Source organism: Schistocerca gregaria, chromosome 3 (genome assembly GCF_023897955.1).
Source record: "Schistocerca gregaria isolate iqSchGreg1 chromosome 3, iqSchGreg1.2, whole genome shotgun sequence".
Taxonomy (NCBI): Eukaryota; Metazoa; Arthropoda; class Insecta; order Orthoptera; family Acrididae; genus Schistocerca; species Schistocerca gregaria.
In genome coordinates this window covers 956,412,253-956,439,580 of record NC_064922.1, presented here as the reverse complement: position 1 = coordinate 956,439,580, position 27,328 = coordinate 956,412,253, and the positions used below count along the sequence as shown (strand labels likewise).

The window sequence follows — 27,328 nt, the reverse complement described above, 5'->3', positions numbered from 1 at the left end:
CGCGGCTGATTGTTGATGATGGGGAAACGCGATGATCGAACGCACGTCCTCCCGCTCGCTACAAGACACTGGCGCTTGGCTGCACTCTTTTGTGGTAACTAACTACTACTGATTCACATTTGTTCACTCTGGGAGACCGAACACGGCGCGGGAGATCGATGCTATGCGACACGCAACGAGACGATACATAAATAAGTTATTAACGCCACTGCTCATTTTCAATTACTTCTTGACGCACTTTCATCTGAACCATTTCCATATTCCATCACTTTACTGCAACAGCACTTGTAGCAACACTTCAACTTGAACACTAACAATGCTTCTACATACAGAGCTACACACTGCACAACATAACATTTTCGTGTCCCGTGCTCGACTCACTACAGACGCGGCTGCCCGCAAAGATACTCCACAACTAAGCCAGCGATATGACAATACGCTTACACGACGAAAATCCTATTTTTTTTCAAATGGCCGCCATTTTGTTTCCTATGGTCGAAATAACTTAAGCGAGGTACAACTCCTAAAGAATCTTATATACTTCGCTAACGTCAACTCAATTTAGATTTCAGACGAGCCGGCTGACCTGTGACATACCGCTCTTAGAAGTCTAAATCGAAATTTTGTTTCATTCTGACGGCACTTCCACCTTTGCTCTTTCACATTTTCGGTCGAAAAAATCCAGTTTGTAGACGAAATATCAGTAAACATTTTGAGCAAATTTGACATTGATATCTATATAACATATACCGAGAAAATTTTTTTCAAAGAACATGCTTTTTTCGCGCCGAAGATAGTAAACCTCCCTTTAAATTAGGGCAACAACTCTGGATTTTCCTTGTACAGAAACATCTGAAAACGGAGTTAAGCATGTCTGCTTTTGTTTTGCTAGATTCCGTTTAAGTCCCTGGGTCGTACGCGAGTGACTGGACACTAACTTTGGCTCCACTAAAAGCCTTTATATACGGTTGGAATTTCTTTGGGCTTTGCGAAAGATCTTTCGGTCATGCTGTACTACAACAGTCACTGATGGCTTCACGCATTGCTTTCTTGACAGCCATACATTTCGGCAATATTGTGCTACCATAGTTACTGATGGCTTCACGCACTGCTTTCTTGACAGCCAAACTGGTTATCTGAAAAACTTTGCGCTGTTCGGGTTTCAATGGCGGTCCTTGCGTAATTCGAACAGATTCCTACCGGGATATTATTTTTGATATCCAAAAACATTGTTCTGTGTACATTTTCACGGAAGTGGCCCGTTTCTAGAGAAGAATGACCTTTATTTACTCAATATCATCTTTCCTTCTTATAATGTATATCTGTGATAATGTATCGGCCTTAACACTGCCATTATCGTAGGAATAACAGCTACATACCAGCGTAACGACATTGAAGACGGTTTAGTTTCGAACGGCTGCATAGCTGTTCTTGTCTACCAGGCTCCATCTCACGCTAGCTCCGCCATGACTGCACTGTGGCTGGACAATGGGAGCTGTAGGCGCGGTCAGCGCATCCGATAACCATTTGACAGGAAAACTGTCCGTCCTAATTTCCCAGGCCACTGATCCTCACGCACCGCGGAAACACCATAAAAGCTCTTCCTGCATTGTACAGATGTGGCCTGTCCTTGTGGAAACGCATGTGTCCAAATTCGCTTTTAACGCACTACATCCTTTTCAGCGAGGGTGTTAGTGTTTAACAAGCGGATCTATGGTCACATTAGCGTTTTCAAATATTTTCCACTTTTTAATTTCTATTCTCTCTCTCTGTCTCTATATCGTTGCTCAGTTTCACACACTGGCCCTGCTGCACTTCCACATTTGCTCTTCGGCATTTCCGGTCGGAAAAATTCTAGTTTGTAGAGGAAATGTCAATAAATATTTTGAGCGAATTTGACATTGATATCTGTAACAAATCCCGAGAAAAAAATTCTCAGAAAACATGCTTTTTTCGGGCCAAAGACAGTGAACCTCCCCTTAAAGTGACTTTTCCACTGAGCTGCTGCTGTCTGAAGTTTCACATCTACAGCTGACAGTTGTGATATAACAACATTACAGCAGCAGAACGACAGCGTGCTTCTTCTCTCTTTCTTTTCCTTTTTCCGAGTCTCTGAGTAAACGACAAGCGAGGTTTGTAAAGTGGACAAGTGCAGTGGGAAGCAGGAGCAGTGATGAATACTGCGGCAGACTCTGAGGAAGGCGTCCGCTCCCTTCTGCGGCCAGAAGCACTCTCTGGCGCGGGCCGTTCTCCCCGGCGACGACTTGGCGCCCTCGCGCTCCGATCCACGCTGTTGCTCCCTGCGCACGGCTCTCACCTCCTCTCTCAGCAGGCAGAGCACCCGCACCGAGGCGAGCGCGTACGAACGGCCAGTAGCGCATTCTGCTGGCTGCGCCCTTCTCTTACACTCGGCATTTGTCGGAAGGTACACTGCGTGTCAAAACAAAAAAGTGAAGAACACCGAAGTCACGGCCGGGTGGAAATTTACGAGGGTGCTTCGGAAAGTAAAGATACACCGTACGCCAGAGGAACAGAAGAGTTTTGGCGAGCAAGTTCGCAACACTGGTGTTAACCTCGAACCGTTAGCTTTCTCCTCGCGGTCGTTCGGCAGTTGAACGTTTCTTCTGGTCGGAGAAGGTCGTGTTTAAAATGGCTGCGCCGATTCAGAATCACGCCAAATGCGATGTGCGCTCCCTCATACGTTTTCTTCATGCGAAAGGTCAGCGACCAGCGGATATTGACAAAGAAATTGTTTCTGTTTATGGGAACATTATGAATCGACAAAATGTAACGAAATGGTGTCGTCATTTCTCTGAAGGTGGGACCAATGTTCGTGACGAACAAAGAACAGGTCAGCCATCTGTGATCTCTGATGCCCTTCTTCCGAGAACGGAGGAAGCAATTCGTGCGAATAGACGTCTCACATGGAAATAATTGCTGCAGATCGTACCGGACGTGTCAATGACAACTCTTTATGACGTTGTGACTGTCAAGTTAGGGTACAGGAAATTGTGTGCGCGCTCGCTGGGTTCCAAAACTATTAACGGAAGGACAGAAAAAGAAAAGGACGGGCTTTGCACTCGACTTCCTCACACGCCATTGCTGAAGCAGGTGATGAGTTCCTTGATCACATTGTGACAGGTGACGAGACGTGGGTTTTCAGCGTACACCTGAATCCGAGCAACAATCAATGTAATGGCGCCATTCGAAATCACCAAAAACCAATAAATGCCAAACGTCGATTTCGGCGAAGAAAATCATGGGTTCTGTTTCTTGAGACAGACAAGACATTCTTCTGTTGGAATTTATGCCTCCTGGAACGACAATTAATGCAGCTGCATATTGCCAGACTTTGAAATGTCTTCGAAGGGCAATTCGAAACAAACGCAGGGGAATGCTGACAAGTGGAGTCCGCTTGGCTCGGCCTCACACAGCGCTCGTAACCAAAGCACTACTCAAACAATTCCAATGGGACGTATTGGACCATCCGCCATACAGCCCGAACCTAGCGCCCACCGACTTCCGTTACCTGAAGTCACATCTTGGAGGAAAATCATTCCACGGCGATGAAGAGATCAAAGATGAAGCTGAAATGTGGTTCCGACAACAGGCGGCAAAAATCTATGACAGTGGGATACAAAAGCTTGTGCACCGACATAACAAATGTTTGGATTACGGGGGTCATTATGCCGAAAAATAACAAATAATCCAATTAATAAATGTAACCGACGTTTTCTAAATAAATATTCTATTCAACGACTGCGAGCCATCGTATCTTTAATTTTCGATATGCCCTCGTATATGGGGAGTTCAAAAAGAAACGAGCCAGGGCCTGGATTGCGCAAACCGGTGACGGGAGGGTAATATCGTGGCGTGTGTAACGAGGTATGGTTCGGACCAGAGCGTGGAAATTCACAGCCTATCGCTGGAGAAGCACGCGTGCACGTCACGTGACTATACAGAGCTAGCAGCAGTATTCATCAATCGTCCAACGCTGCCGGTCGCATTGCAGATAGTGACATGGAGGTGTCAACAGAAGAGCAGAGAGGTGTTGTTCGTTTCCTGACAGCGGAAGGAGTAGGAGGCACGGACATTCGTCGATGAATGTCACAAGTGTACGGCAAACACTACGTGTCGCTTACAAGGGTCAAGGCGCGGCCCAAGCGCTTCAGGGAAGGACGACTGTCGTTAGGCGATGATGCACGGTCTGGAGCACCACACTGCATTACCGATGATATCGTCCAGCTGGTCGATGCACTCATTGCCCAGCATCGCCGAGTGACGGTGAAAGCCATAGCCGCCGTGGTCGGATTCAGCGTCGGAAGTGTTCACACCGTCGTGAAGGAACGACTGCACATGCCCAGTGGGTGCCCCACAGTCTTCAACCACACCAGGAAGCATGTCCAACGGCCCACTGTCCTGCTCATCTGCAGCACTATGCTCGGGAAGGGAATGCGTTGCTGGCACGAGTGGTGGCTCGAGATGAGTCATGGCGTCATCACTTAGAACCAGAGACAAAACGACAAGGTCTCCAGTGGAAGCATCCAGGGTCACCACCACCAAACACAGCCCAGGCCATCCACACGAGTGACTTCTTTGACCAAGACGGCCCCCTTCCGAATCACTTCCTGCAGCACGGGACAACAGCGAATGCCCAGCGCTACTCTCAAGCCTTGACCACCGTTCGCCAAGCGATCAGATCAAGACGACCGGGCAGTCTCACCCGCGTGCTCGTTCTGCTCCACGGCAGTGCCAAGCCTCGTACGGCCAACAGAGTCGCGGCACTCCTGCAGAAGCTCAAGTGGGAGGTTCTCGACCACCCTCCGTACAGTCCGGACCTCCCTCCCTGTCATTACGCCAATTTTGGTCCTCTTAAGAAGGCTCTGAGGGGCTAACGATTCAGCTCGGAACTGGTTAGCATCGCAGCCCCGCGAATTTTATGAGACAGCCATTCACACCTTGTGTCACAGTGGGACAAGTGTCTCAGCAGCCAGGGCCAGTACTGATTTCTGTAATTATGCCTCCGGCTCGTTTCCTTTTGAACGCTCCTTATAGTACACGTACACACTATCGGCGAGTGTGTAAATGATTTAGAGTTGAGCCTCTCTGGCACAGGTACAACGCCCGTTAGGGTGCGATAGTTGTAGCCGTCGAGTTCAGACAGTAAGGAAGTGTGAGACAATCACTTTTACAGAGTATTTATTCAAGTAACTATGAGAACAAACAGGCAACGGTATTCAACAAGACTCTCAATGATGTTGTTGTTGTCTTGTTGTCGTCTCCAGCCCAGGGCCTGGTTTGATGCAGCTCCCCATGCTACTCTATCCTGTGCAAGCTTCTTTATCTCCTAGTACCTACTGCAGCCCACATACTTCTGAATCTGCTTAGTGTGTTCATCTCTCGGTCTACGCTTTTTATCCTCCACGCTGCCCTGCAATACTAAATTGGTGATCCTTTGAAGCCTCATAATATGTCCTGCCAACCGATCCCTTCTTCTAGTCAAGTTGCGTCACAAATTTCTCTTCTCTGCAATTCTATTCAATACTTCCTAATTAGTTATGTTATCTACCCATCTAATCTTTAGCATTCTTCTGTAGCACCACATTTTGAAAGCTTCTGTTCTCTTCCTCTCTAAACTATTTATCGTCCATGTTTCACTTCCATACATGGCTACACTCCACACAAATACTTTCAGAAACGACTTCCTGACATTTGAATCTGTACTCGATGTTAACAAATTTTTCTTCTTCAGAAACGCTTTCCTTGCCATTTCCAGTATACATTTTATATACTCCCTACTTCGAACGTCATCAGTTATTTTGCTGTCCAAATAGCAAAACTCATTTACTACTTTAAGTGTCTCATTTCCTAATCTAATTTCCTCAGCATCACCCGACTTAATTCGACTACATTCCATTATCCTCGTTTAGCTTTGTTGATGTTCATCTTATACCGTCCTATCAAGCCACTGTCCATTCCGTTCAACTGCGCTTCCAAGTCCTTTTCTGTCTCTGACGGAACTACAATGTCATCGGCGAACCTCGAAGTTTTTATTTCTTCTCCATGGATTTTAATACCTACTCCGAATTTTTCTTTTGTTCCCTTTACTGCTTGCTCAATATACAGATTGAATAACATCTGGGACAGGCTACAAACCTGTCTCACTCCCTTCCCAACAGCTGCTTCCCTTTCATGCCCCTCGACTCTTATAACTGCCATCTGGTTTCTGTACAAATTGTAAATAGCCTTTCGCTCCCTGTATTTTACCCTTGCCACCTTTAAAATTTGAAAGAGAGTATTCCAGTCAACATTGTCAAAAGCTTTCTCTAAGTCTACAAATGCTAGAAACGTATGTTTTTCTTTCCTTAATCTATGTTCTAAGATAAGTCGTAGGGTGAGTACTGCCTGACGTGTTTCAACATTTCTACGGAAGACAAACTGATCCTCCCCGAGGTCTGCATCTACCAGTTTTTCCACTCGTCTGTAAAGAATTTGCGTTAATATTTTGCAGCCGTGACTTTCTAAACCGATAGTTCGGTAATTTTCACGTCTATCAACAACTGCCTTCTTTGGGATGATATTATACAATATACAGATCGGATCTCCGAACGGGGACCACTCAAGAATACGTCGTTGCATGGAGAGCTGCATCAAACCAGTGTCAGGACTGAAGAGCACAACAACAACAACAGACAGGAAGACAAAGTGCTCAGGACAGTGACGTACGATGTGGCCGACCTTCTACTTCCTCCCCGCCCTGGTCGACTTCCAGAGTGACGACTGGCTGGATTGCCGTTCCATGCGGGGTAACGAGGACGACAGTTCGAGGCCAGTTCGTAGTTCTTTCACTCTCACTCTCAATACCCGAATATACCCGAATGTATTCCATTTTTCAACGGCCGTCCTCTCTGGTATTTGTAAGTAGTCATATATGCTACACTTCTTGGCAAAAACAGTAGCAGGCGCACACGGTGTTCGTGGACAATTGCGCTTCTGAAGCTGTCACTTGTAGCGCACAGTTTCTTGCCAAACAAGAAACTCAAATGATGTTCTTCTCGATGGATAACTTGGAACTTTCAAATCGTGTGTTCTTTCTTATGGATGTGCTCTTGCAATACTGGACGCAGCACAATTGCAAAGGAAAATCAGCTTTCGCACCTTTTTTGCGAAGTTCACCGAGGGGAGCCACGACATTCTACACAGATCCTGCTATCTTCAGTTGGAAGCAATCTGAAGTCCCAACAAAATTTCCAATAGTTTTCTACACTATATAATCCAGTAATTAGATTTTCCCATGTGAAACTATCGGCACTCGAAACTGCAACTCTTTCACGCATTGCTATTCACAATCGAAAACGATAAAATATGTTCCCCTGGCAATGCACTAAGCATTTAGCATAATTCGTGCCACCAGATTCGTGTGGTCGACATCGAATCACACGTACGATATATATCGCTAGCAGTCTGCGCGTTCGATAAGCAGTCATCCCAGGGAGCCCCTTTTCATGTTGCATAGGAAAAAACTAAAGAACAATTGCGCGATTTGCCACAGCTTTGTGTAGATTCTATGAAAACGACACTGACGCTGCACTTGATTTAATGGTGTACTCTTGAAATTCCAGGAAGAAACCAGTCGCCAAACATATTATTTCATGACGTGTACATGTCAGAGAATGATGGTGACTGTGAAATTGAAAAAATTCTCTCTCCGACAGAGAGATATCAACAGTCGTTCTACCAGTACACCTGCTTCTAACAGAATATGGCATGAAAATATAACTGTACACATTTTAAACTCCGACATATACCGTATCTTGCAGAGTACAGATGTGGATGTAAATAACGGTGTATATACAGGTGACAATGGCCGTCGTCTCTTTCTATATGCTTTAGTTTCGAGTGTAGTTTTACCTGGTTCATTTAAACTACTTGTATTTGGAGTCACGGAACATGAGTATGACTAATTTAACGTTTAAATTCAAATATTAGATACTGAAATAACGGACACGAAATACATACTCCTCACCTCTGTTTAGAACAATTTGCAAGCATACCTACTCATATTCCAGGAACTAGAATGACTTTAAAGTTTTTCGTCTCAGTGGTAAGAACAGAAAAAAAAACAGGGCAGCACTAGATGAGAATATACCAGGTGATCAAAAAGTCAGTATAAATTTGAAAACTTAATAAACCACGGAATAATGTAGATAGAAAAGTACAAATTGACACACATGCTTGGATTGATATGGGGTTTTATTAGAAAGAAAAAATACAAAAGTTAAAAAAATGTCCGACAGATGGCGCTTTATCTGATCAGAATAGCAATAATTAGCATAACAAAGTAAGACAAAGCAAAGATGATGTTCTTTACAGGAAATGCTCAATATGTCCACCATCAATCCTCAACAATAGCTGTAGTCGAGGAATAATGTTCTGAACAGCACTGTAAAGCATGTCCAGAGTTATGGTGAGGCATTGGCGTCGGATGTTGTCTTTCAGCATCCCTAGAGATGTCGGTCGATCACGATACACTTGCGACTTCAGGTAACCCCAAAGCAAATAATCGCACGGACTGAGGTCTGGGGACCTGGGAGGCCAAGCGTGACGAAAGTGGCGGCTGAGCACACGATCATCACCAAACGACGCGCGCAAGAGATCTTTCACGCGTCTAGCAATATGGGGTGGAGCGCCATCATGCATTTTGGTTCTAATAAAACCCCATGTTATTCGAAGCATCTGTGTCAATGTTTACCTCTCTATCTTTATTATTCCGTGGTTTATTAAGTTTTCAAATTTATACTGACTTTTGGATCACCCGGTACATTTACGGAAAAAAAATCCCAATACTAAGGAGCTATGCCACATAAATAAAAGTTGGTACGCGTATTTCTACAGCTGAAAGAAGATGTCTATTCAAATTGCGCCACTATGAAGGTCCAAAACAGGTTTGCTTTAAATACACGCTCTAACAGTCGTTAGTGGTAGTTACCAGTGAAACTGGACGTGGTGAGCTGATGTTAGTGAAGAATGTCATTAAGGCGACAAAGACGCCATTGCCAGTACCCCCTCAACTTGAACGAGGTAGTGTAAAAGGGCTACGAGAAGTTGAACGTTCCCTGAGCGATACTGCAAAGACTAGGCAGGAGTGTAGCCACTGTACATGATTGCTGACATCGTTGGGGACATGAATGTACGGTCGCAAGAAGACGGGGCAACGGACTTTTTGCTGATGATACAAGTATAGTAATAACATCCAAAAACCAAGAACTAAGTGATGTAATTGTAAATGATGTTTTTCACAAAATTATTAAGTGGTTCTCAGCAAACGGACTCTCTTTAAATTTTGATAAAACACAGTATATACAGTTCCGTACAGTAAATGGCACAACTCCAGTAACAAATTTAGACTTTGAACGGAAGTCTGTAGCTAAGGTAGAATTTTCAAAATTTTTAGGTGTGTCCATTGATGAGAGGTTAAACTGGAAGCAACACATTGATGGTCTGCTGAAACGTCTGAGTTCAGCTCCGTATGCTATTAGGGTTATTGCAAATTTTGGTGATAAGAATCTCAGTAAATTAGCTTACTATGCCTACTTTCATTCACTGCTTTCGTATGGTATCATATTCTGGGGTAATTCATCGTTTAGTAGAAAAGTATTCATTGCTCAAAAACGTGTAATCAGAATAATTGCTGGAGCCCACCCACGGTCATCCTGCAGACATCTATTTAAGAATCTAGGGACCCTCACAGTAACCTCACAGTATATATATTCACTTATGAAATTTGTTGTTAATAATCCAACCCAGTTCAAAAGTAATAGCAGTGTGCATAGCTATAACACCAGCTGAAAGGATGATCTTCACTATGCAGGGTTAAATCTGACTTTGGCACAGAAAGGAGTAAATTATGCTGCCACAAAAGTCTTCGGTCACCTGCCACACAGCATCAAAAGCCTGACAGATAGTCAACTAACATTTAAAAATAAATTAAAAGAATTTCTAGATGACAACTCCTTCTACTCATTGGCTGAATTTTTAGATATAAATTAATGGAGGGGAAAAAACTAACTTAAACATTAGAGTGATGCAATATTTTGTGTAATGTAATATCGTGTACAGACATCTTTTATTAACCTGACACGTTCCACATCATTACGAAGTGTCGTATTCATGATCTATGGAACAAGTATTAATCTAATCTAATCTAACGGCAAGTGTTCGGCGTATGGCTCTGGCACATCATGGTGCATGTGCAGCAGCAATTTGATCAGCAGTCGACACCACAGCGACAGGACAGCTCTGAGTCAAAAGCCCTGTACTGTGCGTTCTACTGCCTTTTTCGACATGACTGGTCTCAAACAAGAGCTCATTAGAGGGCAGGGTGGAGGTCTGTTGTGTTTTTCCATGAAAACTGGTTCCGCCTCGGTGCCAGTGATGGCCGTGTGTTGGGTAGGAGCTGGCCAGTTGAGGGCCTGCAATCAACCTGTCTGCGCGCTAGATACGTTGTACCTACATCTAGAATTGGTCTGGGGTGTTTCTAATTAAATTGAGGGGGCGTTAAGGCAAACTGTGCGATCAAAAGTATCCGGACACCTGGCTAAAAATTACTTACAAGTTCGTGGCGCCCTCCGTCACGAATACTGGAATTCAATATTGTGTTGGCCCACCCTTAGCCAGCTTCGACTCTCGCAGGCATACGTTCAAGCAGGTGCTGGGAGGTTTCTTCTGGAACGGCAGCCCGTTCTTCACGGAGTGCTGCACTGAGGAGAGGTATCGATGAAGGTCGGTGAGGTCTGGCACGCAGTCGGCGTTCCAAAACATCCCAAAGGCGCTCTTTAGGATTCAGGTCAGGACTCTGTGCAGGCCAGTCCAATACAGGGATGTTATTGTCGTGTAACCACTCCGCCACAGGCCGTGCATTATGAACAGGTGCTCGATCGTGTTGAAAGATGCAATCGACATCCGCGAATTGCTCTCCGACAGCGGGAAGCAAGAATGTGCATAAAACATCAATTTAGGCCTGTGCTGTGATAGTGCCACGCAAAATAACACAGGGTGCAAGCTCCCCCCATGAAAAACACGACCACACCATAACACTTTCACCTCCGAATTGTGCTGTTGGCAATACACACGCTGAAAGATGACGTTCGCCGGGCATTCGCCACATCCACACCCTGGCATCGGATCGCCACATTGTGTACCGTGATTCGTCACTCCACACAACGATTTTCCACTGTTCAATCTTTGAATGTTTGCGCTCCTTACATCAAGCGAGCCGTCGTTTGCCATTTACCAGGGTGATGTGTGGCGTATCAGCAGCCGCTCGATCATGAAATCCAAGTTTCTTCACCTCCCACCTAACTGTAATAGTATTCACAGTGGATCCTGGTGCAGTTTGGCCTTGTGTGATGGTCTGGATAGATGTATGCCTATTACACATTACGACCCTCTTCAACTGTCCGCGGTCTCTGTAAGTAAGCAGACGAGGTGAGCCTGTACAGTTTTGCGCTGAACGTGTCCCTTCACGTTTCCACGTTAGCACACTGGACTCGCATTCGGGAGGACGACGGTCAGTCCCGCGTCCGGCCATCTTGATTTAGGTTTTCCGTGATTTTCCTAAATCGCTCCAGGCAAATTCCAGGATGGTTCCTCTGAAAGAGCACGGCCGACTTCCTTCCCTGTCCTTCCCTAATACGATGAGATCGATGACCTCGCTGTTTGGTCTCTTCCCTCAAACCAACCAACGAACCAATTAACTGTCGCCGGTCTCTGTCATTCAACAGACGAGGTGGGCCTGTACGCTTTTGTGCTGCACGTGTCCCTTCACGTTTCCACTTCACTATCACATCGTAAATGGTAGACCTAGGGTGTGGAAATCTCGCGTGCAGACGTACGACACAAGTGACGCCCAATCACCTGACCACGTTCGAAGTCCGTGAGTTGCGCGGAGCGCCCCATTCTGCTCTCTCACGATGTCTAATGACCTCTGAGGTGCCTAAAATGGAGTACCTGGCAGTAGGTGGCACCTCAATCCATCTAATATGGAAAACGTATGTTTTTGGGGGTGTCCGGATATTATTGATCTCATAGTATATATGGATGTTTCTTGTACTTTGTTAGTAGCTACTGCTTTTAGTCCTCGAACAATAAATTCTGAAGTCTAAGAGGAAACATTCTGTTGCCAACGCATTTTGAATTGTCGCTTTACATTTTTAACAATGTAATTTCAATTTATAAATCACAATGTTACAATCTAAGAAAAGATGTACTAGAAAGACTGCATCAACTAAAGCAGTGCCCAGAGACCCCTATACTTCTCAGGACTTACGCCGAAAAACGAAATATCTATGACAATAAAGGAAAAGAAGATGACATTGTGGGCTAAAGAAGGAAAGAAATTAGTGAAGGAAGCCTCAGAAGACCCATATATTGCTCTACGCCCCAAAAAGGAGCTGAAACACATTACATCGATGTGAAAATATCGGAGACACTACTGAACAAAGAAGGACTAAGAGGGAGACCAGAGGTCAGAGGCGATATAGCGCCACTAACAACTGTGAAATTGACCCCATTGACCACAGAAGAGATCGAAGATGCCATTAACAGCACCAAGAACAAAAAATCTGCAAGCCCTCACAGACTTTATAGCGAATGTTTAAAAGACATTGCCCAAATACTAACGCCAATGTGGACAAAAGTCCACAATAAGTGCATAGAAACTGCCATCATTCCAGAACAGTGGAGACAGTCAATAGTTAAAGTGCTTAATAAAGGAAAAGGAGACCCCAAGGACCCTAGCAAATACAGAGGCACAGCCCCAGAAAACTTAGTTTTCAAAGTATTCATAAAAATAATAACAGAACTTATAAAGCAAACAATCGACAAACACCTCCCCGAAAGCCAAATGGGATTCAGGAAGGGAAGATCAACTCTGACTGCAATATAACACCTGCTAAATAACGTATGGCAAGCCCTTTAAGACAGAGAAAGGTCTATGTAGGCTTTGTGGACTTCACAAAAACCTTTGACTTAATAATCAGAAAATTAATGACCAAAAAACTAGGGGAAACCCTAGGAAAAAACAGCACATGATCACCAATCATAAGCGCAATACTGCGATGAAACAAAAAGAGGAGCTCAGACAACCTCTCCCTTTCGGAGCCGATACTCCAATCAAATGGAGTACTACAGGGAGACCCACTGAGTCCTTTGCTATTTATCCTTGCAGCGGAAGAAAGTGTAAGAATACCCCAAAGGGAGGGTGTAATCTCATATGCATACGATACTGTAACAGGCGCAAAGGACATTGCAAAGATACAAGAAGCAATAAACGATATGGAAGATTGGTGTGTCGAACACGGCTTCGAAATAAATGTGACGAAAACAGAAACGATAGTACTCAGAAATGGAGGAAGAGCGCCTGCATCACCTGAGATCTTCATACGGGAGAGAAAACTGAAGACTGTGCCAGATTTCAAGTACCTAAGCGTCACAATAGAAACAACTGCAAAATGTTTCAAAAAACATGTAACAGAGAAAGCAATGCAAGCAATAATGTCAATCCGTGAAATACGATACATCAGATCCCTTAGCCCAGAGACAGCAATGGCACTATTCAGAGCCAAAATCTTCCCAATACTGACGTACGGCATAGAAATTATCGGACCACATCTTACAGTGAAAAATGTAACAACACTATAAAGAGTGAAGGTGACCTATGTAAAAGAAAGCAATAGGAGTGTCCAAAACAACACGATTCAGACTTGTATACCTGCAGGCGAAGGAACTCTTCCTCACTGTAGCCCTATGGAGAAACCCGATGCTACCTAACAGCAGCGCTTTGGAAATTCTACTTAAAACTTTGAAAGAAAAAAGGGAAGACATACCTCCAGAATTTTACAATATAGGCACCATGATTTACCGAACATGGACAAAGGAAAACTCTGAAATGAGACACGTGATCATCAGAATGGTAGTCCATGGTTTCCACCACCCTATTTGCAACAAGCCGTTATATTATGAACCAAACAAAGTGTGCGAGCGTAAACTGTCTCACAGAATATGCAAACGTTACCAAAAGCACACGGCCAATAAATAACTATGCAAAATAAATAACTATGTAAAATTTTTAACTTCTTTTATTATTATCATTGTACTTTGAACTGTGTGGCTATTTGGCTGCAATAAACTTATTATTATAAATCAAGAGACTCTATTAACCTAACTTGGCGCAACCATCATATCATCTTGATGGACTATTCCAGGTAGAAAGGAAAGTCTGTGAACTTCTGTACCTGCAATAATCTACAGTAACTTAGTAGAAAATCTTGATAATCAGTTAGAAACGTTGTAATGAAGAAGGAGTCATTAATGGTAATCTAGTGTATGACAGAGAGCCACCTACCATTTTCATGCTTACTTCCAAGCAGAGCGCAAACAACGTGTAGTCCGTCTTTACTTATGTGTTACAAGAATTTCTGTTCTGTACTACTTCTTTTTAGTATTTTAATCTCTTGTCCTTCTACAACAAAATTCTTCCATGTTCATAAGATCTTCAGTCTTCTTCGTTCATAGTTGCACCTCAGAATTATCACTTAGTGGGATATAAATGTAATCTTTGACATCAATCTTCTTTTTTTTAAAAAAAAAAAAGTCTGCAAAAGTAACGACAATCGTTTGTTAGTACTTCAAAGTCGCACAGTAATTGCATGTGTTATTTAGCGAAACTTCACGTGCCATTTTTCCCCCTCCATTCCAAGGCCGGAAATGCGCAGACGCCAGCTAGCCGAGGGCAGCGATACATCATGGGCGCAGTGGGTCAGAGATATTAGCGTGGCGTGCGAGGCGCAAATGTGCTCTCTGGTGCCCAGGCCCGCCTTAATAATTATAAAGCGCAGCTCATGCGTCATCGGAAGCTGCAGCCGACATTTGCATGAGGCGGCTCGCGTGAACGATGGTCGTTGGGAAACTGCGGTAGCCGCTAATAGAGTCTGTGGGGTCGATTTTAACGGCAATTTAGGGTATTAACTGAGGGTTGCGGAGAAGCATTACTGCAAATATTGGTCGTCGAAATTGTTCCCGCCAGCTAATTCCATAATTGGAGTAATAGACTACTACACGAGTGCTACGACGAAGATTGCACATCCATTAAGGGGAGGCCTTCGTCTCCCGAAAATTCCGGGCATAAAGGCAATCTTTGTCGCTTCGCAGCATAGTGAGAGATGAACTTTGTTGGTGCCTTTACCATCATCGTTTTGAATCTCAGAGTTCCTCTTCGATTAATATGTGTCATGATCCAAACACCTACAAACATTTTAAATATTTGTCTCTTACCAACTGATTGCCACTAAGGATAACGGTAGTAGACACAGAAGAGTTTTACGATGTAAAATGCTTTCACCATTCAGTGTTTGTCAACACAAAGCGTTAGTCAACTTTGATTAAGAGTGGTAACGTTTCGCTGCTTCGTTGTCCTTTGAGTATTTTTTCCTTTTAATCCAACATATGAACTCGCCTCCTCCGCTGAATACTGTGGCACACAACCCGTTGATACCCAGTACGAAATCTAGTGACACAAAAAAATTACACTCTCGATTTTTTTCATTAAGTGGAGAATTTCGTGTGTAAATCTCGTAATCAAACTTTACGTCAGTTTCCTACATAAAAGCCAGACCTTTACATTGTCTCTCATGGAATGAGGGCGTGCAAAACTCATGGTGGTTCTAAGAGAACAGACATCATTAGCAAACGCTGCGTTCTTGTAGTCGTTATTTTTATTGTGGTCTTCAGTCCTAAGACTGGTTTGATGCACTCACCATCCTAGTCTATCCTAACCTCTCCTCTTCATCTCTGCTAACTACTGCAACCTACATCCATTTGAATGCGGGGGTACTGCAGTCAAGCTATGGCCTCCCTCTACAATTTTACTCCTCCCCCCCCCCCGCCCCCCCCCTCCACACACACACACACACCATCACCAAACTGACGATTCCTTGATTCCTTGATGCTCCTGGATGCGTCTCATCAACCGATCCCTTCTTTTAATCAAGTTGCGCCATAAATTTCTTTTTTCGCCAGTTTCATTCAGTACCACTTCATTAGTTACATGATCTACCCACCTAATCTTCAGCTTTCGTCTACAGCACCACATTTCAAAAGTTTCTGTTCTCTTCTAGCGTGAACTGCTGTTCATTGACCATATTTCACTTCCGTACAATGCTGTACTCCAGACAAATACTTTCAAGAAAGGCTTCCTATCCCTGAAATTGATGTTAGATGTTGACAAATTCTCGTGTTTCCTAAATGCTTTCCTCGCGGTTGTCACTCTACATTTATATCCTTTTTTCACTCTTGTAGACATTCATCTTGCAGCCTCTTTTCAAGATTCTATCTGTGTCACCGAACTGCTCTTCCAAGTCGTATGCCGTGTCTGACAGAATTACGATTACACGAAAAATCGTGCCAGCCCCGGCAGTCAGTATTTATTACTCCTGACGACGCTGGCGAAGATAGTAATCGAAAGCTCGACCGTTTCATTTGAAATGAGGAGGTTTGTAAGCCGAGAAGAGCTTATTTTCGTTTACAATGTCATCGGCAAACCTAAAAGGTTTTATTTCTTCTTCCTGAACTTTAATTCCATTCCCAAATTTCTCCTTGTTTCATCGCTGCTTCCTCAACGTACAGACTGAATAACATCGAGGATACGGTGCAAACTTATCTCACTCCCTACTTAACTACTGCTTTCGTTTCATATCCTTCCTATAAATACAGTCCGGTTTTAGTACAGGACGTAAATAACCTTTGACTATCTGTATTTTATCCCTGCTGCCTTAAGATTTTCAAAAAGTGCATTCCAGTCAACATTGTCAAAACTTTCCTTCAAACCTACAAATGCTAAAACCAATAGTTTCTGATGTAAAACTGAATTAAACAATCACTTTTAACACCCCAACAGTTGGTTATGATAGTGGCGATGATGATGAAAACATTATTTGGGTGTGCGTATGGCTGATCGCTAAACAAAAGAGCATGTGCCAGCCACCATGCAACGCAGTAAAACGTGCAACACAGTGGTTTAGGTTGGTGTCTAGACAAGGCACAGCATTTTCAATAGCCTACCACACTCATCTCATCAACGGCATGGAGGGCAGGTTCCCATTCAAATGTAGTGCTGCCGTCTCGTGAGAATATAAAATACACTCTGCTAAAATGTGAAACACGCGCTCCACAATTCCCACAAGCTGGTGAGTCCTCTGGCGGGAGTTGGAGCAAGAGGACACTGGTCGGAGCACTGTGCCACTTCATCCCCTTCCTGCGATGGGAAGTGGGATCGCGACAGCCGGAGACTTAGTTTCACAGACCGCAGCTAGCTTTCCAGCACTCCCAGCCACTCTGCCTTCAATGGCTTATGACTTTGTGGCTTAACAGCGGGGAAATGGCTCGCAATGGGACAGCACGTGTTCCCACAACGCGTCCCTGACATGCTTCCTGGGCTGCAATGTATGCCTCCTCATTTGCCTGTATTCCGGAGTGCCCTGGTACACAGCAGAATGCCACTTCGTTTCCCCGGTCATAGATGTACTTGAAGGAGTGCTCAATCAGCTGAAACATTCTATCTCCTTGCGACATCTGTGGATTCGCCTGTAGGTCACTGAGGCAAAATGAGCAGATCAGAAGATCCTTCCTTCTCTCAGACTTCGCCTGCTTTTTGCGACTTCAGGATAGCATACAGTTCTACAGCACAGATCACAATTTCTTTCGGTAGGTGAAACCACCTCATACGAAATTCCATGCCGGCAGTCAGTCAACAATAACGTCTGTTTTTCCTTCTATTGTGTGCCTTCGAAGCGGAGAATTAAAAATTTGCACCACGGCCGGGAATCGAAACCGACTCTCCTACTTACTAGTTAGGTGCACTAGCCACTAAGGCACCTCGGCACAGCGGTCCACACACCTGCACGGATTACTCTGGCACGCCTCCCTCCTGAATCCAAATTCTGACTGCCGCCCCACTTTACGTACCTGCCTAGTAAGTAGTGGATCCACGTTCGATTCCCTGCCTTAGTACAAATTTTCGCTCACAGCTTCAGTCTGTATACATAAAGTCATGTCTATATGAGACCACTAAAGTCTCTGAAATTATGTCACTTCATTCTTTTAGATTACCTGCAAGAAAGCTTTTTTTTACTTTAAGATATAAATGGTAAAAGAACAGAATTTGTTGCGTGAGGCAGCACAGCCTTCACATGTTGTTTTGGTCTTCAGTCCTGAGACTGGTTTGATGCAGCTTTTCATGCTACTCTATCTTGTGCAAGCTTCTTCATCTCCCAGTGCCTACTGCAACCTACACCCTTCTGAATCTGCTTAGTGTATTCATCTCTTGGTCTCCCTCTACGATTTTTGCCCTCCATGCTGCCCTCCAATACTAAATTGGTGATCCCTTGATGCCTCAGGACATGTCCTACCAACCGATCCCTTCTTCTAGTCAAGTTGTGCCACAAACTCCTCTTCTCCCCAATTCTATTCAATACCTCCTCATTAGTTATGTCATCTACCCTACCAATCTTCAGCATTCTTCTGTAGCACCACATTTCGAAAGCTTCTATTCTCTTCTTGTCTAAACTATTTATCGTCCACGTTTCACTTCCATACATGGCTACACTCCATACTGCATACGCTCCATACAGCCTTCACATATTACTTGGTTAAATCTACAGTGCCCGCCATTCTTATTACGCACTTGTAAAGGTTGTGTGGACCTATCAGGACTGCACTAACTATCGCGTCCAGTTGACTGCCTCCTACACATCAGTTGTAGACCTACAAGGAATGTGAATTTGTTTAGTGGAAGAATCACATAAGACAGTGGTTGCGTTCAGCTCTAACCGGCAGTCACAAAAATATCTTATTGAAACTTTTCGTTGCAATGGAGCCTAGCGCGCGCATTCGCCCCCTGTGACATCGCTACGCCCCCTTTTTACTGGACTACAGCGGACCGCCTGACGCTCCCCTGCCTCGCCTTTTTCAGAGCGCTTCGTGTGGTGGAACGTGTTCTCGACGCTGGCGCCGCTCACGCTGCAGGAGTTCCGAGACCTGGCCTTCCGCTTCAGCCAGCACGTGTACGGTCTGACGCAGAAGACGGCCCGGTGAGTACCCAGCCGCTGTGTTAGCTTTACAGGTCCCAGTGTTACTGTCTCACTAACGACTGATCGGGAAATGTTCACTGATCAGCCAAAACATTACGACCACGGAACTATGTAAACGGAGCAGACACGGGTGGAGCCTCACCCTAGCGAAGACATGGGATGCAAGTGGAAAAATCCATAGAGATAAGTGACTGTGACGAAGGGCAGAAAGTTATTACGCAGAGCCTGTCAACGAGTCTCTCGAAAACGACGAAGTTGATCGAATGTCCACGTGCCGCTCTCGTGAGCATGTACAGAAAGAAGTAGAAGGAAAGTGATAAGACCACTGGGCCCTAAATTGTTCCACTTCACAGAACGTGGGGCTCGAGGGTTTGTCTGCTCTGTAAAGTGGGATAGGTGGGGATGTCTGGCATCTCTGCCGAAAGAGAACAGTGCTGCTGCCCGCACAGCTGTTGTTCACAGGACACTTCTTAACACGGAGTTCCGCAGCAGACTGTCACCACTTGTTCACAAATTCACCCAACGACTTAGTCAGTTACACTATGTGGTGAAAAGTACCTGGACATCTGGCTGAAGATGACTTACAAGTTCGTGGCGCCCGTCATCGGTAATGCTGGAATTCAATACGGTATTGATCCATCCTTAGCCTTGATGATAGCTTCCTCTCTCGCAGGCATACGTTCAATACGGTGCTGGAAGGTTTCTTGGGGAATGGCAGCCCATTCTTCACGGAGTGCTGCACTGAGGAGAGGTACCGACGTCGGTCGGTGAAGTCTGGCACAAAGTCGGCGTTCCAAAACATCCCAAAGGTGTTCTGTAGGATTCAGGTCAGGACACTGTGCAGGCCAGTCCATTACAGGGATGTTATTGTCGTGTAACCACTCCGCCACAGGCCGTGCATTATGAACAGGTGCTCGATCGTGTTGAAAGATGCAATCGCCATCCGCGAATTGCTCTCCGACAGCGGGAAGGAAGAATGTGCTTAAAACATCAATGTAGGCCCTACTGTGATAGTGTCACGCAAAACAACAACGGGTGCAAGCCCCCTCCATGAAAAACATGACTACACATTAAACACCACCGCCTCCGAATTTTACTGTTGGCACTACACACGCCGGCAGATGACGTTCAACGGGGATTCGCCATACCCACACCCTGCCATCGGATCGCCACATTGTGTACTCTGATTCGTCATTCCACACAACGCTTTTCCACTGTTCAATCGTCCAATGGTTACGCTCCTTACACCATGCGAGGCGTCGTTTGGCATTTACCGGCGTGATGTGTGGCTTTTGAGCAGCCGTCGACCATGAAATCCAAGTTTTCTCACCTCCCGCCTAACTGTCATTGTACTTGCAGTGGATTCTGATGCAGTTTGGAATTCCTGTGTGATGATCTGGATAGATGTCTGCCTATTACACGTTACAACCCTCTTCAACTGTCGGCGGTCTCTGTCACTGAACAGACGAGGACGGCTTGTACGCTTTTGTGCTGTACGTGTTCCTTTACGTTTCCGTTTCACTATCGCATCGGAAACTGTGGACCTAGGGATGTTTAGGAGTACGGAAATCTCGCGTACAGACGTATGACACAAGTGACGCCCATTCACCTGACCACGTTCGAAGTCCGTAAGTTCCATGGAGCGCCCCATTCTGCTCTCTCACGATGTCTAATGACTACTGAGGTCGCTGATGTGGAGTACCTGGCAGTAGGTGGCAGCACAATGCACCTAATGTGGAAAACGTATGTTTTTTGCGGTGTCTGAATTCTTTTGATCATACAACGTACTTTTGCAGTGGGCACGGGACCATCGACATTCGACAGTCGATCAATGGAAACGTGTCGGCTCTTCGGATGAATCACATTTTTGCTAAACTGGGTTGATGGTCGTCTCGACAAACGCCGTCATCGAGGTGAAAGGCGGCTCGAAACGCCGCGGGCGCAGACTGCTGGGAGCAGTATTGTGCTACGGGAGACACTCTCCTGCGCTTGCATGGGGCCTGCGTTAGTAATCGAAGACACGCTGACAGCTGCGAACCACCTCCATCCCTTCACCATTGATCTCTTCCCAGACGGCGATGTCAGCAGTATAATTGTCCGTGTCTTAGAGACAGAACCGTGATACAGTGGTTTGAGAAGCATTATAGTGAACTCAGGTAGAAGTCTCGGTGACCAGTTTCGCCTGATGTAAATCCTATGGAACAAATCTGGGTCGCCATCGGGCGTCATCACTCTGTAAGCAAACCAGAGGTCCGTTACTCACATCAACGGTGCGGAGGCATCTAATGCCACATACGTCCATAAACCTACCAAGACGCTGACGAATCCTTGAAACGGAGAATCAATTATGTACTTCGGAGCAAAGACGGACAAACAAGTTGTTAAGCAGGTGGCAGTAATCTTGTGGCTCATCAGTGTACAGCTATGTGACTCACCGACTTGGTAGCTTCGTGCGCCATTATGAGCTGCATAAAAAGCAGATTTCAATTTATTTTTAAATACATTTATCTATGTTGTCTTGTATGAGTATTGATCAAGTATGTCTGCAGATAATGAAAATTATTAATACTACCTAGAGCGACTAGATTTTCGCCCGTGGCTTCGCTCAAATACATATAACAGTAGGTCATTTATATTTCACACATATATGAATTTCACATGTATGTAACGTATTTCAAACATATTTGTTCACACATTTCATATGTATCTGTAGTGAATTTCACCCTGTAGTTCCATCTGAGTCCTGAGGACACTGTGATGCTCTCCGCTGTTTTACTCCCTGCAACTCCACAGAGGGCGTTAAGTATGACTGTGACACTCAGTCACGTGGCCCCGAAACGCGATGACAGAATTATGGGTTCGCCGCAGTGTGCAGTCTCGCGAACTGGTTGACGCACTAAAAAACCCAATTTGCGTTTCATGCTTTTAAAATACTCCATTTCACCTAGTCAGATGTTGGAAACAGCCTAAAAACCACATGTAGGTTGGACGGCACACCAGCCCTCGTCGTTAATCCTCCAGGCGGATTCGATACGTGGCCAGAGCCCTCCTTGAATCCCCCAAACTGTGTGTTAACGCGAGCCGCTATCGGGACAAGTCAACTTACGTTCTGCTGTTCATGACGTTCATATCTACCACATCTTCATCTCCATCATCATCATACCATTAAACTCTTCCTGTTATTCATAGCGATTAGCCCAAGTCGGTGCATATGGTTTTAGATCTTAGTTTTTAACGTCTCCACCTTTCTTTAAATGACTTAAAGTTACGTAAAATAACTGAGAAATGAAAATATTAACTTTCGGTAAATTCTGCCTTACATATAATTCGCAATGAAAGCAACATTAAAGAAAATTGGGGCCTCTTTTACGTGAAACATATTCTTCGATTCTTTTGTTAATGCTTTTAGGTAAATTATTGAACATTTTCAGTCGCAAATTTACGAAGGCTACGGCCCAAAGTTAGCTTGGACGGTAGCTCTTTTGGTAATGTATAAACTGACTGTCAAATTTAATGCTATTTCCTTCCGGAATAAAGTACGAAATTTATAATCGGACATCGTAATGTAAAAATAGTTGCAGGCTCTATCGGAATTGAAAGACAAATAATAGCTGCGGTTGAAAAGGCTCTCGAAAATAACGTAGGCCAAGAGAAAAGCTTCCGTATTTAGTTATTCCGCAATTATTAGTCTAATAACGAAAGGAATGGTATGTTAAATGAAATAAAAAATGAATTTAACAACATATTTTCAAAGTAACTGATACACACAACTTAAATTTGGTCGTCACAACAACTACTCCGTAGTAATGACGTAAAAACAAAAAAAAAGAGTGTTGTTTGTGAACATAATACTTTTATATGGTTCATATACATTTAACATTTAATTATCCCCGGACTATCATCAAACATTAATTCTCCATATAAGAATTAAAGCTAAACATCCAGATAAATTAACGACAGATCAAAGCCAGCGCATTTCATAATCGAGAGAGCTAAGGAAGTGAGCGAGAAAAACAAGCAAAAAATGAGATCAAAAAGTGAGATCGAGGACCTTCGTACATTGGCTTATACAAATCAATTATATCGACGACTTTTTGTTCATTCAGAGATTACATTCATGGTTATAGCTCTAGTATCTCTGATGTAGTTAATACATTCCTAACCTTTTATAGGTTTCGTTTGCGCAATTAACAGTGTTTGGTTCCACATACTTATAAAGTTCAGAGTAAAGATTTGTAAAGGTCGGCTGTGACGCTACACGTTTATTTATTCGTGCTGTTGGTTTGTATTTGTGTAGTGGGGACTGTGCCTAGCTGAAGAGGCTCTGGAAACCGAATACTGTCTGTCAGACAATAGCATCTGGTGCAGAGAAAATGCTGCACCACTCATCAAGATGAGGAAGCTGAGACTGGTAACAGACAGGTGGTACCGACATCACCAGTGTTACCTGCTATGGGCATGCCTCCCATATAGGAACATGTCAGACTCTTAATACAACAAACAGGGATACACTTCATAATCTAATATTACAGTCAACGATGTTATTTATTTTTTCTGATTTCATTTATGCCATATGAACAATTTTCAAAGCTGCCTCTTAAGATTTTCGTTCAGGCGTACCATTGCCCGCTAAGTGTTGCTCTGGTAAATTTAAGCTACACCCACGGTCTCCCTGTTGACTGACAAAATTTCGACTCCACAAAGCTAGCTGAAAACAGAGTTTACTGCATCGTGATATAAGTTTAACTCAACAGCAAAAACCACGATACAAACTATCACCTCCCCTCGTAGGAAATGTTCTATTGTCAACTGCACAGTTTCCCTTTAAACAGCCAGTCATTCGAATTGTATGGGCACTCCGCTACGGAAGATGGAAACAGCATATTATTTCTGCTGAGACCCCGTTAGGAGTATCAAAGACGCACCCGTAACAAGTGAGTGCTTGTCAAGCTGAATAGATCTGCTTCCTTTCAATCGAGAAACTCCACCACAACTCTCTGAAAGGACCGCAGCGGATTTTCCAAGTACTTGAGGTGCCACCTGCCCACGACTTGTTGGCCTCTTACTTTTTATTCATAATCTACCCCTCTGGACAGGAGAATACTCTCCAGTCCTAACAAACTGCTAAAGCGGTTCATGGTGCACGGCTCCAGTTGCAGGCTGCCTATATAACGGCTTGCAGCAGAAACAAAAATTTGATTTTCAGTATTTCCTATACACTGGCGGCAAAAAATCGCAACACCAAAAAATAGTAAATGTAGAGTAATGAAATTTCCGGAATACATTTGTCTAATGAGTGCGAGATAAGTTTGCAAAAGTGTGTTGGTGCAATAACAACCGGTGTAACCGCCAGAATGTTGAACGCAAGCATACAAATGTGCATACGTTGTGTTTCACAGTTGCAGGACGTCATATTGTGGGATGGAGTTCCATGCCTGTTGCACTTGGTCGGTCAGTACAGGGACTATTAATGCCGTTTGTGGATGACGCTAGAGTTGCCGTCCGACGATATCCCAGATGTACTCGATTGGAGATCGATCTGGTGATGAAGCAGGCCAAAGTAACACACAGGCACTCTGGAACGTGTTGGGTTAAAACAGCGGTACGTGGACGACCGCTATCCTGTTGGAAAATACCCCCTCAAATGCTGTTCGTGAATGGCAGCACAACAGGTCGAATCACCAGATCGACGTACAAATTTGTAGTGAGGGTGCGCGGGGAAACCACGAAGAGTGCTCCTGGTGTCATATGGAATCATAACTCCAGGTGTAAGTGGAGGGCGTCTAGCGAGGAGACAGACTGGTTGCAGATCCTCAACTAGCCTCCTCCTAACTGATACACGGCAATCACTGGCACCGGGGCACAGCCAGTGTTTACCAGAAAACACAACAAATCTCTACCCTGCCCTCAATCGAGCTCTCGCTTGACACCACTGCAGCCGCGAATAGCGGTGGTTTGGGTTCAATGGAATGCACAGTACAGCGGGACTGGCCCGGAGGTGTCCTGGAAGTAACCGATGTGTAACAGCTGGTTGTGTCACTGTGGTGCCAACTGCTGCTCAGATACGCAGTACGATGCGCCAGAGCCATACGCCGAAAACGATGGTCTTCCCTCTCGATAGGGCCACGTGGCCGTCCGGAATCCGGTCTTCTTGCGATCGTACATTCACTGGACACCGCTACCAGCAGTCATGCACAGTGGCTACATTCCTGCCACGTCTTTCTGCAGTACCAGCTTCTCCCAGCCCTGTTACACAACTGCGTTCAAACTTAGTGAGTGGTTAATAATGGCGCCTTTGTCGCCTTGAGCGCACTCTTTCCTAACATCAACTCCCTACATCCAATCTCAAAGGTAACTAACGCCCACGACTGTTACAGCAGACCTGACTTCCATCCTGGTATTGCCGCTACTGGAGCCACTCTTATGCAACTGGCACAAGAAGCGAACACACATCATCTTTCAGATGTAGAAACACGTGTACCAACTTTCGTTTGTGTCATACCTCTCCTTGGTGTAGCGATTTGTCCGTCCGTGTAATTAAAAATTTAAAATGCTGCCATAATCTACTCATAACAGGAACAATCCTATGTTACATGTGTAATGCGGTAAGACAGGTACGTATTTTGAGGTAGCGTAACTCATGGCACAAAAATTACCCGGATTATATTCATCCATTATTTGAGAATGACAGCCCTGATCGACATCCGAAAAACTTTACACATTATTTCAAATCTTTACGAAACTTTTTCTCTTTGTCACCCAGCACAATATAATGAAAGGAAAAAAAGTGTATCGCTTACTACATTTTCGCTGTCGATGCAGTAAAACTTGAGGATCAGGCATGACGTTACAATTTATTACTTTTTTATTACAATCTTTATTCGCAACACATTTTGCAGACAGTATCCACATATACCATTGAAAGTACGTGCTCAGTTATGTCATAGTACGACACAGAGTTCAGCAGATATGACGTCCTAAACACTGAGATACTTCAAGAATTTGCTTTTGCTTAAGACGGAGCGCAAATTACCCATAATGACTCATCGAGTGTTTGGTAATGAATCCACTTAGAGACTTCGAACAAAGTTTATACATAATTTGAAACCTTTTTTAAACTTTTCTCTCTTACATGCTTAACGTCACGTATTTAAAACATTAACTCATTTCTAAAATAATCAGACATTTGTAACTGTTTTACATACAAGTGTTTGATTCTTTCAAGAATTTAGCATGGTGAGTTTACGGGAAAGTACTGTAAGAGAGCATACTTTTCTTCATTTGTTCGGGTACACGAAAGGCACGCCGTCTACCTCTAAATCACAAGATGGCGTATTGACAACTTCATCCCTGAAAGCAAATTTAATATCCCGTCGAGGGCGAATTAATTAGAGACGGAGTTGCAGGCGGAGGAGGAAGAGGACGAGGAGGAAGAGAAGAAGATCCCGTCGACAACGAAGTCATCAGGGACGGAGCAAAGGCTCGGATTAGGGAAGATTTGGGAAGGAAATCGGCAGCGTCCTGTGTGAAAGGAACCATCTCCACATTTGCCTGAAGCCGTCTAGGGAAATCGCGGTAGTATTGGGGCTAGGCCAGAACCACCCCGAAGTACCGTTATCCAAGATGGCGGAGATGACGTCATCCAATATGGCGGCGATGACGTCATCCAAGGTGGCGGATTTTGTCGGGAAGTTTGGATTTTGGCGGGAAAATGGCACAAACACTCCACCAGAAAAATGGCGGGAAGTTCAAATTCCAACATGGTAGTGCATCACACCTAGGAAAATGGCGGGAAAAAAGGACTTGTCTTTGTTAGTTAACCAGTTCAGGCAGTTGAAATCCAGACCTGGTGGCGAATACATCTGCTTGAAACTGGTTAAATAACGAAGACAGTCCTTTTTTCCCGCCATTTTCTTTGCTTAGTACAGATAACTGGAGTGTGACACATTATCAAGTTGTAATTTGAACTTCCCGGCATTTCCTTGGGGGAGGGGGGGGGGAGGTTGATGGAGATAGCCCAATTGACCTTCTTGCCACCAAAATTCACACTTCCCGCCAAAATCCACCATCTTTGATGACGTCATAGCCACAATCTTGGATAACTATAGTTTAGCGTGGTGCCAGCCTAGTCCCAATATGCACTGGAAGTCTAAATCAGGATGGCCGGACGCAGGTTTGAACCA

General features: G+C 44.4%; 1 protein-coding gene across 2 annotated transcripts in view; it reads left to right on the top strand.

Annotated features, from left to right (window-relative positions):
- The window catches only part of LOC126355952 (neprilysin-4-like), a 693,674-nt gene that overhangs the window by 627,412 nt on the left and 38,934 nt on the right, over nt 1-27,328 (top strand). For both annotated transcript variants that reach the window (XM_050006541.1, XM_050006540.1), the window contains exon 11: nt 19,028-19,145. In XM_050006541.1, coding sequence (XP_049862498.1) covers nt 19,028-19,145 — 118 coding nt within the window. The remainder of the gene's footprint in view (nt 1-19,027; nt 19,146-27,328) is intronic.